The sequence below is a fragment of the Odontomachus brunneus genome, unplaced genomic scaffold (assembly GCF_010583005.1).
Source record: "Odontomachus brunneus isolate Ranch 3 - 2012 unplaced genomic scaffold, Obru_v1 Obru_scaffold_205, whole genome shotgun sequence".
Taxonomy (NCBI): Eukaryota; Metazoa; Arthropoda; class Insecta; order Hymenoptera; family Formicidae; genus Odontomachus; species Odontomachus brunneus.
This window is the reverse complement of record NW_022639655.1, coordinates 90591-105362: the sequence shown is the minus strand read 5'-3', so window position 1 is coordinate 105362 and position 14772 is coordinate 90591. Positions and strand designations below refer to the sequence as shown.

General features: G+C 34.7%; 1 protein-coding gene across 7 annotated transcripts in view; it reads right to left on the bottom strand.

The window, feature by feature from the left end:
• Positions 1 to 14772, bottom strand: part of LOC116852188 (dopamine D2-like receptor) — a 452239-nt gene that overhangs the window by 421620 nt on the left and 15847 nt on the right. For all 7 annotated transcript variants that reach the window (XR_004379713.1, XM_032832265.1, XM_032832266.1 and 4 more), the window contains exon 2: positions 11723 to 12855. Coding sequence is in view for 6 of the 7 variants with exons in the window: in XM_032832265.1 (XP_032688156.1) it covers positions 11723 to 12439 (717 nt within the window). In the remaining variant the exon portion in view is untranslated. The remainder of the gene's footprint in view (positions 1 to 11722; positions 12856 to 14772) is intronic.

Below are 14772 nucleotides of genomic sequence, written 5' to 3'. Positions count from 1 at the left end.
ACCAAAAATCCGCGAAGTTCAATGTTATTTCTTTTTTCAGGAAATGACACTAATCTAAAAACTCGTTTAAATTCGTTTACACTCATAAAACTCGGTTACACGAATAATATTACTACTAACGTGTGTTTTTAGCAGTGTTATCGACAAATACAATGAACAACGGCTTAAAAATACTGAAAATAATTATTTCCAACAGGCCATCAAAACAAATTAATTATATTTCGCTATCAACTTTATTTTCGAATAAAAAGTATTAATAACATTATACAAATGTATAGTAATATGGACCATATTCCTGTATGATTTAAGTTTATAAAAATTATATTTAAATTTTTACTACAATATTTTTTCCGTGTATACGCAAAATAAACTAAGAACCTCCATTTTTTTAAAGTCGATTAAACGGAAATTAAACGTCGTCCAAGATGTCTCTTAACACATTGGAGTCCACGATCGCGCGACGAAGTAACTGGTGAAAAATTGAAGTTTTCATAGTTAAAAAATAAAAACTAGATACTAAAAGTTCCAAAACAGAATATTCGAACTGCACTTTCATACCACGATACATTGAAATACATAAATATGCGCCGGCGGTGCCAAATACATTTGCATACGCAATGCGCGTGTACCTTTTTCACGGCACTCGGTATTTCACAATAAGTAAGTAGGATATCGCGGCGCACTTTTGCTCACACTAACTTCTTTGCATCGGAACCCTGCAATTTGCTCGCTGCGGGTTAACGAAAGACTCACCACGACATCCGGGGGGTGGCCGTAAAAACGGCGGCGTGGCGGTATAAAATTTGATCAGGCGCGAACGCGAAACAGAAATGAGACAGAAGACGACTTTACGTTGATAGAGGCGGAGGGAGGGAGGAGGAGGGAATGTTCGCGGTACTTCGTCTGTCCCGTAACGATGGCGAGAACGTGAGTGCCGGCGTCCTCGGCTGAAAGATGCAAGGACGGGAGACGCTCACGAAGAACGCGGATATCTGCGGAATTCGAGACATAAACACCAACATCGCCATTTTTCACCTTACGTTACCACGGAAGCTCACGGCAGTATGCAACGAGAACCTCAAAAAAGAAAAAAAAGTGTGACTAGTATGAAAGGTAAAGGGAGAAGAAACTTAGAAAAACTATTAAGGACGTGAATTTAATGGGTGAATATAATGCGTTTTACATATTTGCTCCGTTTTAAGTCGCGATGAACGCAGCTGAATCTTACCGCAATCCAAAAAATGATTTTGAAACTCAGTTCACTCGAATAAGTTTTGTATATTTTACATTTTACTCGTTTTGAGAGTATCGCTTTATATTTTAAGTTTTATATTCAAACATTTTAATTTCCTCTCGGAATCACGCAATCAATTAATAAATAATAAATTAGATATATTTTTGTTACGAATTATCTCGAGCAAAAATTGAATCTAGTAATTGTCTAGTAATGATACAGAAAAATTGGATCTTAGATTGCTACTAGCTAGTAGTACTTGCTAGCTACGCTCACTGTAACGCTCACTTCTCTTAGTGACTGTACTAGAAAAATTAGTAGTAGTAGCTAGATACAAAAAAATAACTTGTAACTATCTAGCCTGCACTAAACAGTGAGTAGATTGCAAAAACGAAAAAATTATTTCTCTTCGACAATTTCTCTTTTTCTTTATATCAGGAGTACCTAATAATCATTAGACAGTTTTCTTAGCCAGAATTTTCTTATTTCAGAATTTCTGTATCATCGATTTCTAGTGGCTAGATATGTTTTTTAAATTAGAGTTTTTATCTCTCTCTTTCTCTCTTTAGAAGAGGTGATCCAAAGGAGTTTGGTCTTCTTCATTACGTAGTATTTCCATTCTATTAGAAAAATTCATTTTATCCTTCGGAACTTGAGAACCTGAGACCTCTGGCTGTTGAGTCTGGCACTTTACTTGCTAGACTACTACTATAGTCGATAGTGAACGTTTTATATTAGCTACATATGGTTTACTCAACGTCGTTTTATCTAATGGCTAGACGAAAAAAATTACACAGTGACGAAATGGAAGATTCGGTAAATCCTGAATAGAAATTAAATATCAAACGCTGTCTAGTAACTATCTAGTAGCAATGTATTGTAAATCCAGAATAGAAATTAAATGTCGAAATTGCCTATCCACTAGATAGTGAATTTGTGTATTACATCGTCATTATCTACACACAAATTTACTATCTAGTGAGTAGACAGTTCTAATATCTATTTTCTACTCAAGATTTATCAATGATTTTCTATCTCATTCTTATGTAATCCTTTTCGTCTAGTTACTGTTTATATAATTGCTGTAAGTATTAGACAGTTCTAACGTCCAATTTCTATCCAGGAATTACCGATGATATTCTATCTTGTTCCCAAGTAGAAATTTAACCAGTTTTTGATTGCCTTGGAATTTTTGAGAATTAGCTAGTTTTTAGCCAGTTTTCTTGGCTAGAAACTGACTGATTTGGTCGACGCTCACTTCGTTAAAAACTGGATAGTTGAACTGAACTGTTTCAGATCAGTTTTTAACTAGATTTTAATCAGTATCTAACCTGTTCGTTAGCAGTTTCTAAAGTTTTTTACAAGTCTCTATATTGTTTTCGACTATTTTATAAGCATTTTCTTATCGGTTTCTGATCAGTATCTAACCTTTTTTTTAGTTGTTAGTTTTTAGTTTAAAAAATTTTTTTGGGCTTATTTTATAGCTAAATGTACTTTTATTTAAACCCTGGCCTTTTTAAAAAACTAATATGGCGGACCCAATATGGTGGCCAAGGTTTAGGGAAAACTATTTAACAATTGCGAAATTCTGAATTAAAAGTAACGACTAATCCCAATTTTCATTAAAATTAGTACTACAGTGTTTTTTAGTCGCTAGTCAAGAATCTGCAATCCGAATATTAAACTTCAAAATGGTTGGAGTCAATATAGCGGCTAAATGTTGCAAAAACAATATGACTAAACCTCATAATCTCGATTCCATTACTTCATGTTTTCTAAAGAAAATATTGTAATACTAATTTTCATGATAATTGAAACTAGTCTTTACTTTTGATTCAGAATTTCGCAATTGTTAAATCATTTTGCGTAAACCTTGGCCATATTGAAATTTGACACTGTCATCATAGATTTAAAATTAGTGATTGAAGAAACGCTACAACACTGAATTTAATGAACCTACAGTGTAAATCTCAGTTAATAATATCATTATTTTTTACCATTTTCGTAGCATTTAACCGCCATATTATTCCGACCACTTTGAAACTTGATACGCTGATGGCAAATTCGTTATTAGCGACTGAAAAAAACATTGTAATACTAGATTTCATGAAAATATCAACCGGTTTACCGGTTTAGTACGTTTTAATTAGTGATTTCACTATTTATAATTCGTTTTCCTCATATTTTAACCGCCGTATTGTGTTCGTCATATTGGTTTTCTTAAAAAGGCCAGGGTTTAAACAAAAGTACATATATATAGTTTTAAAATAAGCCCAAAAAGAAATTTTTTGGTTGCCCCAATTTTTGGACAAGGTGGTGTCAGATTTGACAAAAAATACCCCATTTATATATATATATATATATATATATATATATATAAAAGTCATTAATAAAGCGGAATTACGTTAAATCTCCCTGGTTAGACAAGAATAATTCATGGTCTTCTATATTCTTACTGTTCAGCCTTCCCCCAATAATAACTTTTACGTGCAAATCCTTTAAAACCAGGCCTTTCGGATAAGAAACATTTAATCCTTTCCTAGCACATTTCCTTCACTGAGAGGCACAAGAAGATCGCGCGAGCGCGGCAACTTTCATCGCTACTTTCGACTCAACTGCCGTTGATTCGCTTGCTCGCTCGCCCGCTACTGCAAGCTCGTGGAATTTCGTCGCGAAAGCATAGCTGGAGGAATTCGAGGTGCAAACGCGCGAAATGCAGCCACTTTTCACTCGTCGTTAAAGGGAGGATGACGCTACCATCGCTGATGTGCCGAGTACACTGCGAAGAGAGTAAAGTGCCCTAACACAACGGTGATGCTTTCGTCGCGGTGCATACACGGCCCGCTGGTAAATCGTTTAATGCGAAACTCCGAGACGACCGTTTAAGCAGACGAAAAACGACCCCGGCACGTTCTGCGTGTTTGTACTTAGACGTAGGTGCACACCTCCGATTTTATCATATCAGATGTAATCTGGAACGGCGCTAGTCAGCGCCAGCTGCCTTGGCAGGATGTCAAGGATGTTGGTGAGAGATAGGATCATTTAAGATGCAATTAAAATGGGACACTCATCTCCGTTCGTTGCAGAATTAAAGGAAAACCGCACAATCGCAAGCTGCGCATATTTTCGCCGTCTGTACGAAATTTATCGAATGCAGTTTTAAAGTCTCTCGCAAATAAAGCATTTCCAATTATTACATAAAAAAGAAGGATGCGTAATCATGAGAAATCTTAATTATTTTCGTTGATAGCATAAAAATCGTACATTTCATATTAGATGACTTTGTACTTGTAACTTCAATAGTGTAATGTGTACTACTTACAATCAACTGCAACTCTTTGCTCTCTAATTTAACGTGAATCCTAAAAACGCAAAGGTTAGCTTAAGTCTAATAATTTATTACTTATAACAGTCGTAAGTATATATAATGGTATATATAAAGTATATATGGTAATGGTAAGTATATATAAAGTCGTAAGTATATATATATGGTTCGTTGATTATATAAAGTAACATCTATCGATCAATTATACTATCCAGTTTTGTAAATAAATACACATAGAATGAATTTCTAACTTGAAAATTTTATTCATCAGTTAAGAAGCATTACACACAAGATGGAACACGACGAAAGAGAGTAAGATAGAAAAAGATACTACGTGATCTATCTCATCTTGCTCTGATACTTATCTTATTCTAATGATAGACAGAATTTAAGTTACGATATAGAAATTTACATTTGTAATTCTTGCAAAATTAATATTAATATAAATCGTTCAAAAAACAAATAATCCTAGTTAATTATTATTATTATTATTTACAGTTGTTACTGTACTGGGATTATTTGTTTTTTGAACGATTTATATTAATATTAATTTTGCAAGAATTACAAATGTAAATTTCTATATCGTAACTTAAATTCTGTCTATCATTAGAATAAGATAAGTATCAGAGCAAGATGAGATAGATCACGTAGTATCTTTTTCTATCTTACTCTCTTTCGTCGTGTTCCATCTTGTGTGTAATGCTTCTTAACTGATGAATAAAATTTTCAAGTTAGAAATTCATTCTATGTGTATTTATTTACAAAACTGGATAGTATAATTGATCGATAGATGTTACTTTATATAATCAACGAACCATATATATATACTTACGACTTTATATATACTTACCATTACCATATATACTTTATATATACCATTATATATACTTACGACTGTTATAAGTAATAAATTATTAGACTTAAGCTAACCTTTGCGTTTTTAGGATTCACGTTAAATTAGAGAGCAAAGAGTTGCAGTTGATTGTAAGTAGTACACATTACACTATTGAAGTTACAAGTACAAAGTCATCTAATATGAAATGTACGATTTTTATGCTATCAACGAAAATAATTAAGATTTCTCATGATTACGCATCCTTCTTTTTTATGTAATAACTGTATTTATATTCTTAATGTAGGCATCAACTAGTAGTAATATATAAGCATAAGTTATATATAAGCAATGATATTAAATAATAATTTAATTTAATTGTATTATTTTAGAATTTTAATTTTTTATGAAATAATTTTGTGTGTCTTTTGAAATATTCAAGTTACACGTTTTCATTTTTATTGTTTTTTCGTTATATATACAAATTTAAAAGTTAAAATAACTTTTTATTCCAAAAACGGTTACGGTTACATAAGAGTTTTCTGAAAAATTCGTAGAAACAATCTAAATTTTTTAAATTTTCTTAAATAATTATAAAAAAAAGAAAAATAGTATCGATTTTTTACAAATTTATATATATATATATATATATATATATATATATATGTGTGTATATATATATATATATTAATTTGTATATATAACAAAAAAACAATAAAAATAAAAACGTGTAACTTGAACATTTCAAAAGACACAAAAAATTATTTCATAAAAAATTAAAGTTCTAAAATAATACAATTAAATTTAATTATTATTTAATATAATTACTTGTATAAAACCTACTATTAGTTGATGTCTATATTCTAATCTGACTGTATAACTTTGAAATTTCATCTCGTCCATACTTTGAGCAAGTTAAAAATTAATATTTTCCTTTTTTTTTTGTAATTATTTCTAAGAAAATTTAAAAAATTTAGATTTGTTCTACTAACTTTTCAGAAAACTCCTATATAACCGTTTTTAGAATAAAAAGTTATTTTAACATTCTTTTGACAATTTTTCGAAAACGTCCCATTTTGTCCATTTTTCTCTTTTCCTACATTCTAGCGCTTATGTTACATATAACGAAGATATTAATTAACTACCAATGTCAGAATACATAGCTAATCCTGGTAAGGTTTTTATTGTTTTGTATTTTAAATATAAGTATTTAAACTTTCAACAGATTACATGTATTAAATAAACATATATATTCTATATTGAAAATTCCTACATTCATATTCAAAGACTAAAATAACAAGAATATCCAAAATTAAGTACGCATCACTGATATTTTTATCTGCATAAAGTTGAAGTTAATATGAACTACATTGAACTAAAAATTTTTGTATGTTAGAATTGATCAATATTTGAGATTCGTGTACATTTGGAATTTTCAGAAATATTTTAGTTCAATATTAAGTATCTCCGAAAATTCTAGGTGTATACGAAGGTTTCAAATATTGATAAATTCTAATGTACTATAAATTTATTATCAATTCTAACTTTTTTAAGTAGAATCAATAGAAAGTTTGATGAAAATCATCCTAATACATATTCGTGACAACGATTACTAAGGCGATCTAGGAATACAACGTGTATTTCATTGCACGTGGCGGGAAAACAAATTTCATCTCGGATTTTTTTTTGGCAATCTGTCTTCGTCGACAATTCCGTCACCCATACAACCGCGATGAAGTTGCGTATCGTGGGAAATGTGGGACGTATTCGGACATGCGCGAAAACTGCATTGACAGTCGCTCGCACGTGGAATTACGGACGTAGCCTTAATTGACCGATCGCACTTTTTGTCTAGTTCGATCCGTATGTATACAGCCGAAACCCAGGTCGTGAACCGTGAGGCGCAACGAATTGCGGCGTCCACGTCGCTCCTATTTTCGAGAAAACTGCAGTACGTTACGGATTTTCCGTGAACTTGCATCCCGCTTCTTTTCTACTCCAGCGCCGTCGCATTTGCGAAGATGCACGTCGGGAATGAAACGTGTCGCCCAACTCTTTCAGCGCCACTGACGATTTTAAAATAAGATCACGTGTAGACGAGGCGATGTAATCTACCACGAGACGTGCCGAAGTAAGCAAATGGCCAGCTAACGATGAAAACAAACATCCAGCGTGACTCTGAATCATAAAATTCGTTTTGAAAATAAAATCCCAACGCAACATTAGTGGAAACACTTGCACTATGATTTATAAATAGCTACATTGATCTCTTCCTTTAAATGTTCTCTTCCGTTATTATTTTGTTAGTCTCCATCCGCTATTTTTTATCTTTATTTTTACTGGACGTCTTTCTTCTCTCGAATATATTAATCAACTTCCTTCACGTAACTCTCTATGCGCTCGTTATAACATCAGAGGAGTAACAAAAAATTGACTAAAGGGTTGACAGGCTTCTACTGTATATGCGCGACGACAAAATCAGCCAAGGCTGTTCCCAATCTCCAGGCGCACAAGCGGTTGAATATCCAGCATCGACATCATCTTCATAATTGCAGCATAATTCCGGAGTCGTGACACATAAAGCACGCGTTTAATTGGTGATTAAACCGACTGAATTGAAAGTCCTCCGGGTAAATTAACGTTCAATGGAGGCGATTTACAGTATCATATCGTTCTTGCACTCAATTCCCTGGCTATTATAAATAACCCTCTTTTTTCGTCGCGTCGTGCGTTATCGTCACGCTACATCGTTACCAACGGCCCCTCACGTGACTGAAATTTCATTTCACGCGTTACACCTTATTCACGGCCCTTGAAACATTTTGAAATTTATATGCATCTTTTCTTCATGTACTTAGACATTTAGTCCTTTGTATTTATTATAAAGTTCACGATTTATTTTTCGTGGATAAAAGTGTCCGTTATCAGCCGTTATTCTTCCCAATAAATCTTTGTGAAAGTAATTATTTTTTATCTGTATTTTATCTGCACGTTACAATTCTCTATTTTCCGATGTGTCATTCAACGGTTTAACCTAAGAATGATAAAGTGGGGTATGAACGTATTTCAAGCGGTACATTTTGTTTCATAACATTGGTAACATTGACTTTGTTTCATAGACATATGATTCCAAGTATCTATCAATTCAGTTTTCGTCTTAATTCTCCAGAGGTCGTTTTACCTCTCTCTTATATCATGGACTCCATGAACCGATCTTCCTTAATTAATAATTCAAAATGTGGTTGATTACAAAATAGAAAAATGTTTGTTCAATTTGATTTATATATCTATACGTACACAAGATTTTCATGTGATATCATTAGATACTCTGTACATAAAATAGATACATAATCAAAGCTTGTATGTATAGACGCAGAACTTCAGAAGGAGCCAATTTGTAACGAATTTTTCCGAACAAAGCGCACCAATGTTTTCAGCGATAGTGATGTGACGGCGAATTCGGAAACAATTGTGTTCGCCAACACGTCTCTCTGACAACAGGGCCGACCCACGCCGTTGGCTGTCATCCACAGAATTACCCCAATGGCTTTAATTAACTAATCTTGTTTTCATTCGATTCACCTACGTATACCTGACTGTCGTGTTGAAGCGAGCCACCTTAACAAAACCGCCTTCTCGTTTGTTCAATGCCCGTCCTATAAACAATTGCCAAGCCTCTCTAGGACTCTCCAGGCACTGGTATTGTCAAGCAATTTCTCCCTCGTACACTTACGACGTGTACAAGGATGTTAGCAAATCGCCGTGCAAATTTTGAAAACGTGTCCTCGCGTTTAATTGACTTTAGTTTTTTATTTTGAGAAACATAGAGGCAACGTTTCAATTTTTCAAGTTTCGCGTTCAATATTCTTTAATTGAAAGCAGCTACACTGTTCTTTAATTAATACGCCTATTAGCAACGGCAAAGCATTCGAGAGCGAGTGCCAATCAATTTCATCTTTTGCTGTTCTTTGAAAGTGTCGGCGGCGATCGAGAACGCGCAAACGCCGTGTGTATGCGATAGCGCTTAATTAGCAGTTAAACTTGCGGTCGATACGGAACTCCACCCCCGAAGTTTTAGCTTATTTACAAATTATACGAGAATCCATAGTTAGAAATGCCCTTCGCTAACTGTATTAGAGCATCGTGCAATTTCAAACACGAATACTCTACGATAAATTGCTAAAGGTGTATCCCTCCTAAATTCTTTACGCGGCACCTTTCAGATACCAGATAAGATACGTTAATAAGATAAAAAGGACAAGATGTGAACTATATACGTCCGTTATGTCTCCGAAGCTACTTATATGTCTCGTTACGTATTTTCTCACGGAATTGGAGCACGATAATCAACAAGAGGGATATTTTCTAGTTGTGTAGCTACCGCGGTTAGATAAGCGTTTATTCAGTACTTAATACTGTAATTATTTCCAATACTTCCTAAAAGAATCTAAAATATATATCAAATAAAAAATTGATCAGTTTCTAGCTATTCAAGAAGAAAACCTGGTCATTAGCCAGAAAGTAATCAGTTTTTATTCTAGCCAATACTAGGATTTATTAAAGAGCAACTATTCAAAAAATCAACAAGAAAATATTAGCCAATATTTATTGCTCAGTTATCGACCAAAAACTAGACAATAAAAATTGTAAGTAAATACTGAACAGTTTCTTTGTTAAAAACTCAAAAAATACTGGCTACACACACATACAATATTTCTTGGCCGGTTAGTAGACAGAAACTCTATACTAGAAAACATGATAATGAAAAATATAGCTACAACCATCTTAATAATGAAGAAATTAGCACATGAAAAGACTTTACTTTTTAAAATACGAGTTGTCACCTTATTTTTATATTGAAAAGTAATACATTTAATTGCACTATTTTTTCATAGTGTGGAACCAAATGAAAAAGATTATTTTATAAAATTTTATGCAAAAAACATTTGGTTAGAAACTAATAAAAACTTTATTAGAAACTGGTTAAAAACTAGAGAGTTTTGTTGTCCAGTTATTGACAAAAAAAGTGCCACCTAAACTGGCCAAAAATTAGATAATAATCAGAATTTTTAACTAGTTTTAGTTAGATTAGAAAATGGTCATTCTTTTTACTTGCGTAATTGGCCAAGAAACTTGAATCAATCAGGAAACTAGAAAACTTGGCGACATTTTCTTCGTCAATAGCTGGACGATAAAATTAATCAGTTTCTGATCAGTTTCTAACTACTTTCAGTTTTTCTAACTGATCAGTTTCTAATCAATATTTGATAAATTTCTGTGCAATTTCTAATTTAATTTCTGGTAAAAATTGTTCCAAATAGTTTATAGTTCTCGTTGTGTGTGTGTGTGTATTCAATTGAACATATATATAATACAAAATATTATAATTTATTATTCATAATAGGTAATATTAAAAAACGTGATATACGTTTTTCAGAAAGTATAACCTTTTTATGTAAAAAAACACGTAAAACTCATTTCATTATTTTTATTTATTTAACTTTATTTTTAATTTGAATTTTCTCTTGCTACTTTGGCTCTTGTCAAGTTTTTGGCTAGTAACTAGCCAGTTCTTTCCGAATTTTAATCAGATGAAAATTGCGCAGTATTTATTCTTTTTTTTGCCTAGTTTCTAGTCAGCATTACGAAGATCTAAGTCCAGTATTACCAGTATAGCTAAGAAATACTGGTTAATATTTCCGGGGTTTTTACTGAACAGAAACTATTCACAATTGTTTATCATTTTTTCTTATCTAGTTTCTGCCCAGTAATTAGCCAAAAAACAAAAATCAGTATTTTCCTAGTTAATATCTGAATAGTTGCTGTCTAACAAATTCCAGCTAATAAGAACTAGCCAGTTCCTGGCTAGTGATTAGTTTTTCATACAAATTTTTATATTTAATTGTTATCCTTTTGAAAAATAAAAAAATATTCAAATATATCGCTTCAAAATATACGAGGTGATCATCTAACGTTAGACTCTAAGACGTTTTTATTTTTTTTATATTACAAGAAAATATATAAGAAATAAATTGTATGGTTGGAACAGTTGGCTGACCGTAATATTTATCCCTTCTAACCACGCAATTTATTTTTCTTATAAATTTTCTTTTAATATAAAAAATAACAAAGATGTTTTAGAATCTAACTTAGGTCAGTATTTGAAAGAGGAGGACACCCGATTATAACAATTTGAAGAGTAACAGAAGTTACGCAGCATTTTCTTGTGCTTATATATGTCTACTGCTTTTATTATCGCATTGCGATCACGTAGAATTCAAATTGACGAGACGTCTGAACGTGCAGTACGTCGCCATGAAGACTGACTTACCAGAACGTAGACTGCGAACGGCATAACAAGCACCGCCACGAGGAGATCGGCGACCGCTAAGCTGACGATGAAGTAGTTCGTGACGGTTTGCAAGGTACGCTCCCTCACCACCGCCAAGATGACGAGCACGTTACCGAAGAGCGTCAAACACGGCACGATCACGAGTATTAGGGCCCACCAGCTGTTCGCGTTCGACTTCTCATCGACGCCGGCCGTCCCGCACTCGACCGCTCTGACGACGTCCCCGGCGCCCCCGGCGACTATCGACGACGTGCAGTTGACGCTGCTAAGGTTCAGCCCTGCGCCGCCGTCGTAGGCCGTGAGGTTCACGAAGACGCTGTAGTTTAGCCGGTTGATATAATCATTCAGATCGTCGAAGACGAACAGGTCGGATATGCCGGTGTAGTTGTCCACGCTCGGGGTGGAATATGACGAGGACTCCGCGAAGGATGAAGAGGCCAGCAGGGTCGAGCCGGTCGAGTCGATCGTCGTCGAGTCGCTGAACCAACTCGACTCGCTGCTGTCGATGCCGCTGTCATTCTTTGACAGGGCATCGCCCAGTAGGTCCACCATCTTCTCCTCCTGCAAAGTCGTGGAAACGACATCGATTGCGTCGGTCGCTCTTCCGGGCGGCTCGTCCGGCTGCCGATGTCCGTGAGTCAACGAGAGGTTGCGGAGGATCGACCTGACGAACGAATCGCTCGTTCCCACTTCCATCACGGTCGATCTTTCGTGGTCGACCTTATCCCTTGTCAGCCACGCAGTGACACCAATCACGAGATCTTGGAACGTCTAGCCCGGGATTCCATCTTTTCGCCTGCGTCCGACATCCCCAGCTTCCTCCTTATCTTCCCGATGCGTTGAATTGCCTGCCCTCTCTCTCCCCCCCTCTCTCTCTCTCTCTCTCTCTGCTTCCTCTCTTTCTCTTTCTCTTGCGTCTTCCTCTTTTTCGCTCTTCCCTGTTCTTCTGGTTCTCCTTCTTCGACCAGGTAGTAAGTACGATAAGGCTTCTTGATCCTCTTTGCGAGCAAGAAGAGAGGTACTGTTTCTAGCCGGCCCTTTGGCCGGTCACACAGTTTCTAGGATCCCCGGCTTAGACGCGTATCAGTTGAATCCTTCCTCCTCCAGGATTTCTGCAATGGAGGAAAAGTTAGTGGTCACTACTAATGTTCGCTTTTAAGAGCAAAATGCTCGTATGCCAAAAGTTTGTTTGGAAATTTCTCTCGGAAAATTGTCGAACGAAAATTTCCCGCTCGTAAAATTCTCCCCAAAATCGATGTGCCTAACCGTATCCCAAGTGGGCATTCGTAACTTCAAACTGTGCATTCCTAATTTTCCGGCTTAACTTTTTATGAAGGTTACGAGCAAATCTAAAATGTGATAAAATCGTAATTTTATGGTAGTTACCGAGGTGATGGCCGTTCAATTATTTGTCGTCTTGCTAGGATACCTCGGCGTATGATAAATTTTATGATAGTTTGCCTAACAAATTTGAAATTAATTTTTCAACCAACAATTATTTGATCAAGTGCTTTTATTTATTGCATCAATTTAATAGTCAATATTAATCCTTAAAATGAATAGCATGAATCATTCGTGTGCAAACACTTTTAATAATTTTGAATTTCATTTCATCCAGAAATTTTTAAGACTTCGTACGTATTCCAAAAAAATTTTACATAACAAGAGCACTTGAATAGTAAAAGATTCAGAACCAATAAAATTTGTCAGTTCATATTTGAACAGCATCCGGAACAAATCGATTCTCCACACAAATGACTCTTTTATTCATTTAACGTATATTTTGTACATAGTAAGTGAACATTTGTTTTTCTTTATATTGTATGTTTCAATAATTTTTCGAGTTGTTTTAATAATTATTTCTTAATATTAATTTTAGTTTTATTAATTATTTAATAGTTGTATTAAACTAATGTGGTATTCTGTCGAATTTTCACAAACAAAGGTTGTAAAAAATATACAAAGGTACACTATTTTCACATGCAGAAATAATTTGACTTTTCTCAACATACGACAATAAACTATTTTCTTTTTTATTTATTATACTTTCAGATATAAAACTTTAAATCGTTTTTATTAAGAAAAATTATAAAAGTCTTAACTTTTTTAACAAAATAGCTTTTATTACAGAATCATGTTTAATAATAATTAAAAAGTTATATACAACTTTATCTTTTTTCAAATAATCTAGTAATTTGTTAATTGATATACTTGAGAAAAGCTACATAATTTAATCAGAATTTTTCAACTATTTTAAATTTACTAAAAAATGCGTCAGACGTGAGTGATCACCCTATTCACTATTCACTAAGGTGTTAAGAATACCTATACAACGTAAGGATTAATGATAGTTGGGCTGACAAATTTGAAATAAATTTTCGTCCAACGGGACAGATGCCGTTCCTAATTGCATCACTTTAACAGTCAACATTAATTGTTTCAATAATTACACTCGAAAATAAGTTTTCCATAAGGATAGGGTGCGTTTGAATTTATGCAAGCAACTGTTCGCTAGCGAAATGCAGGCGCACGTCTGTATTTACCCGTGATCGCACGGTGATTTTAATCGCGATCAAACTTTCTAAGTGAAACGATAAATTCACGCAAGAAAGCCATCCTGGCTATTGAATGTCTTCTCCTTAATGAAACGTGGAAGGAAAAACTCGCGGGGCCCCATCTGCGCGCGTCACCGTTCGAGACGAGTGCCTTCTGGCGCAATCTCGGAATTAAACAAAAACTCACGGACGCCTCTACCCACTCACCCGCGGATCGCTTGAAATGGAACGCTTTCGTCCTCGGTAGGCAAAAGATCGAAGGTACACACGGGGGGAAGCCGGATTGACAGATGGACAGGCATTATAGTGTTTCTCCTTGGTGGTGGTGTGGCACGAGCGTGACGAGGGTGTGTAAGAGACGTAGAAAGAGAAAGGGAGACATAGACAGAGAAGGAGTGGGGTAGGCATCGGAACGTTTCAACGCAACCTCGTAGACCCTCTTAAGGACAGAAATCATCTCCTTATCCCACGGGA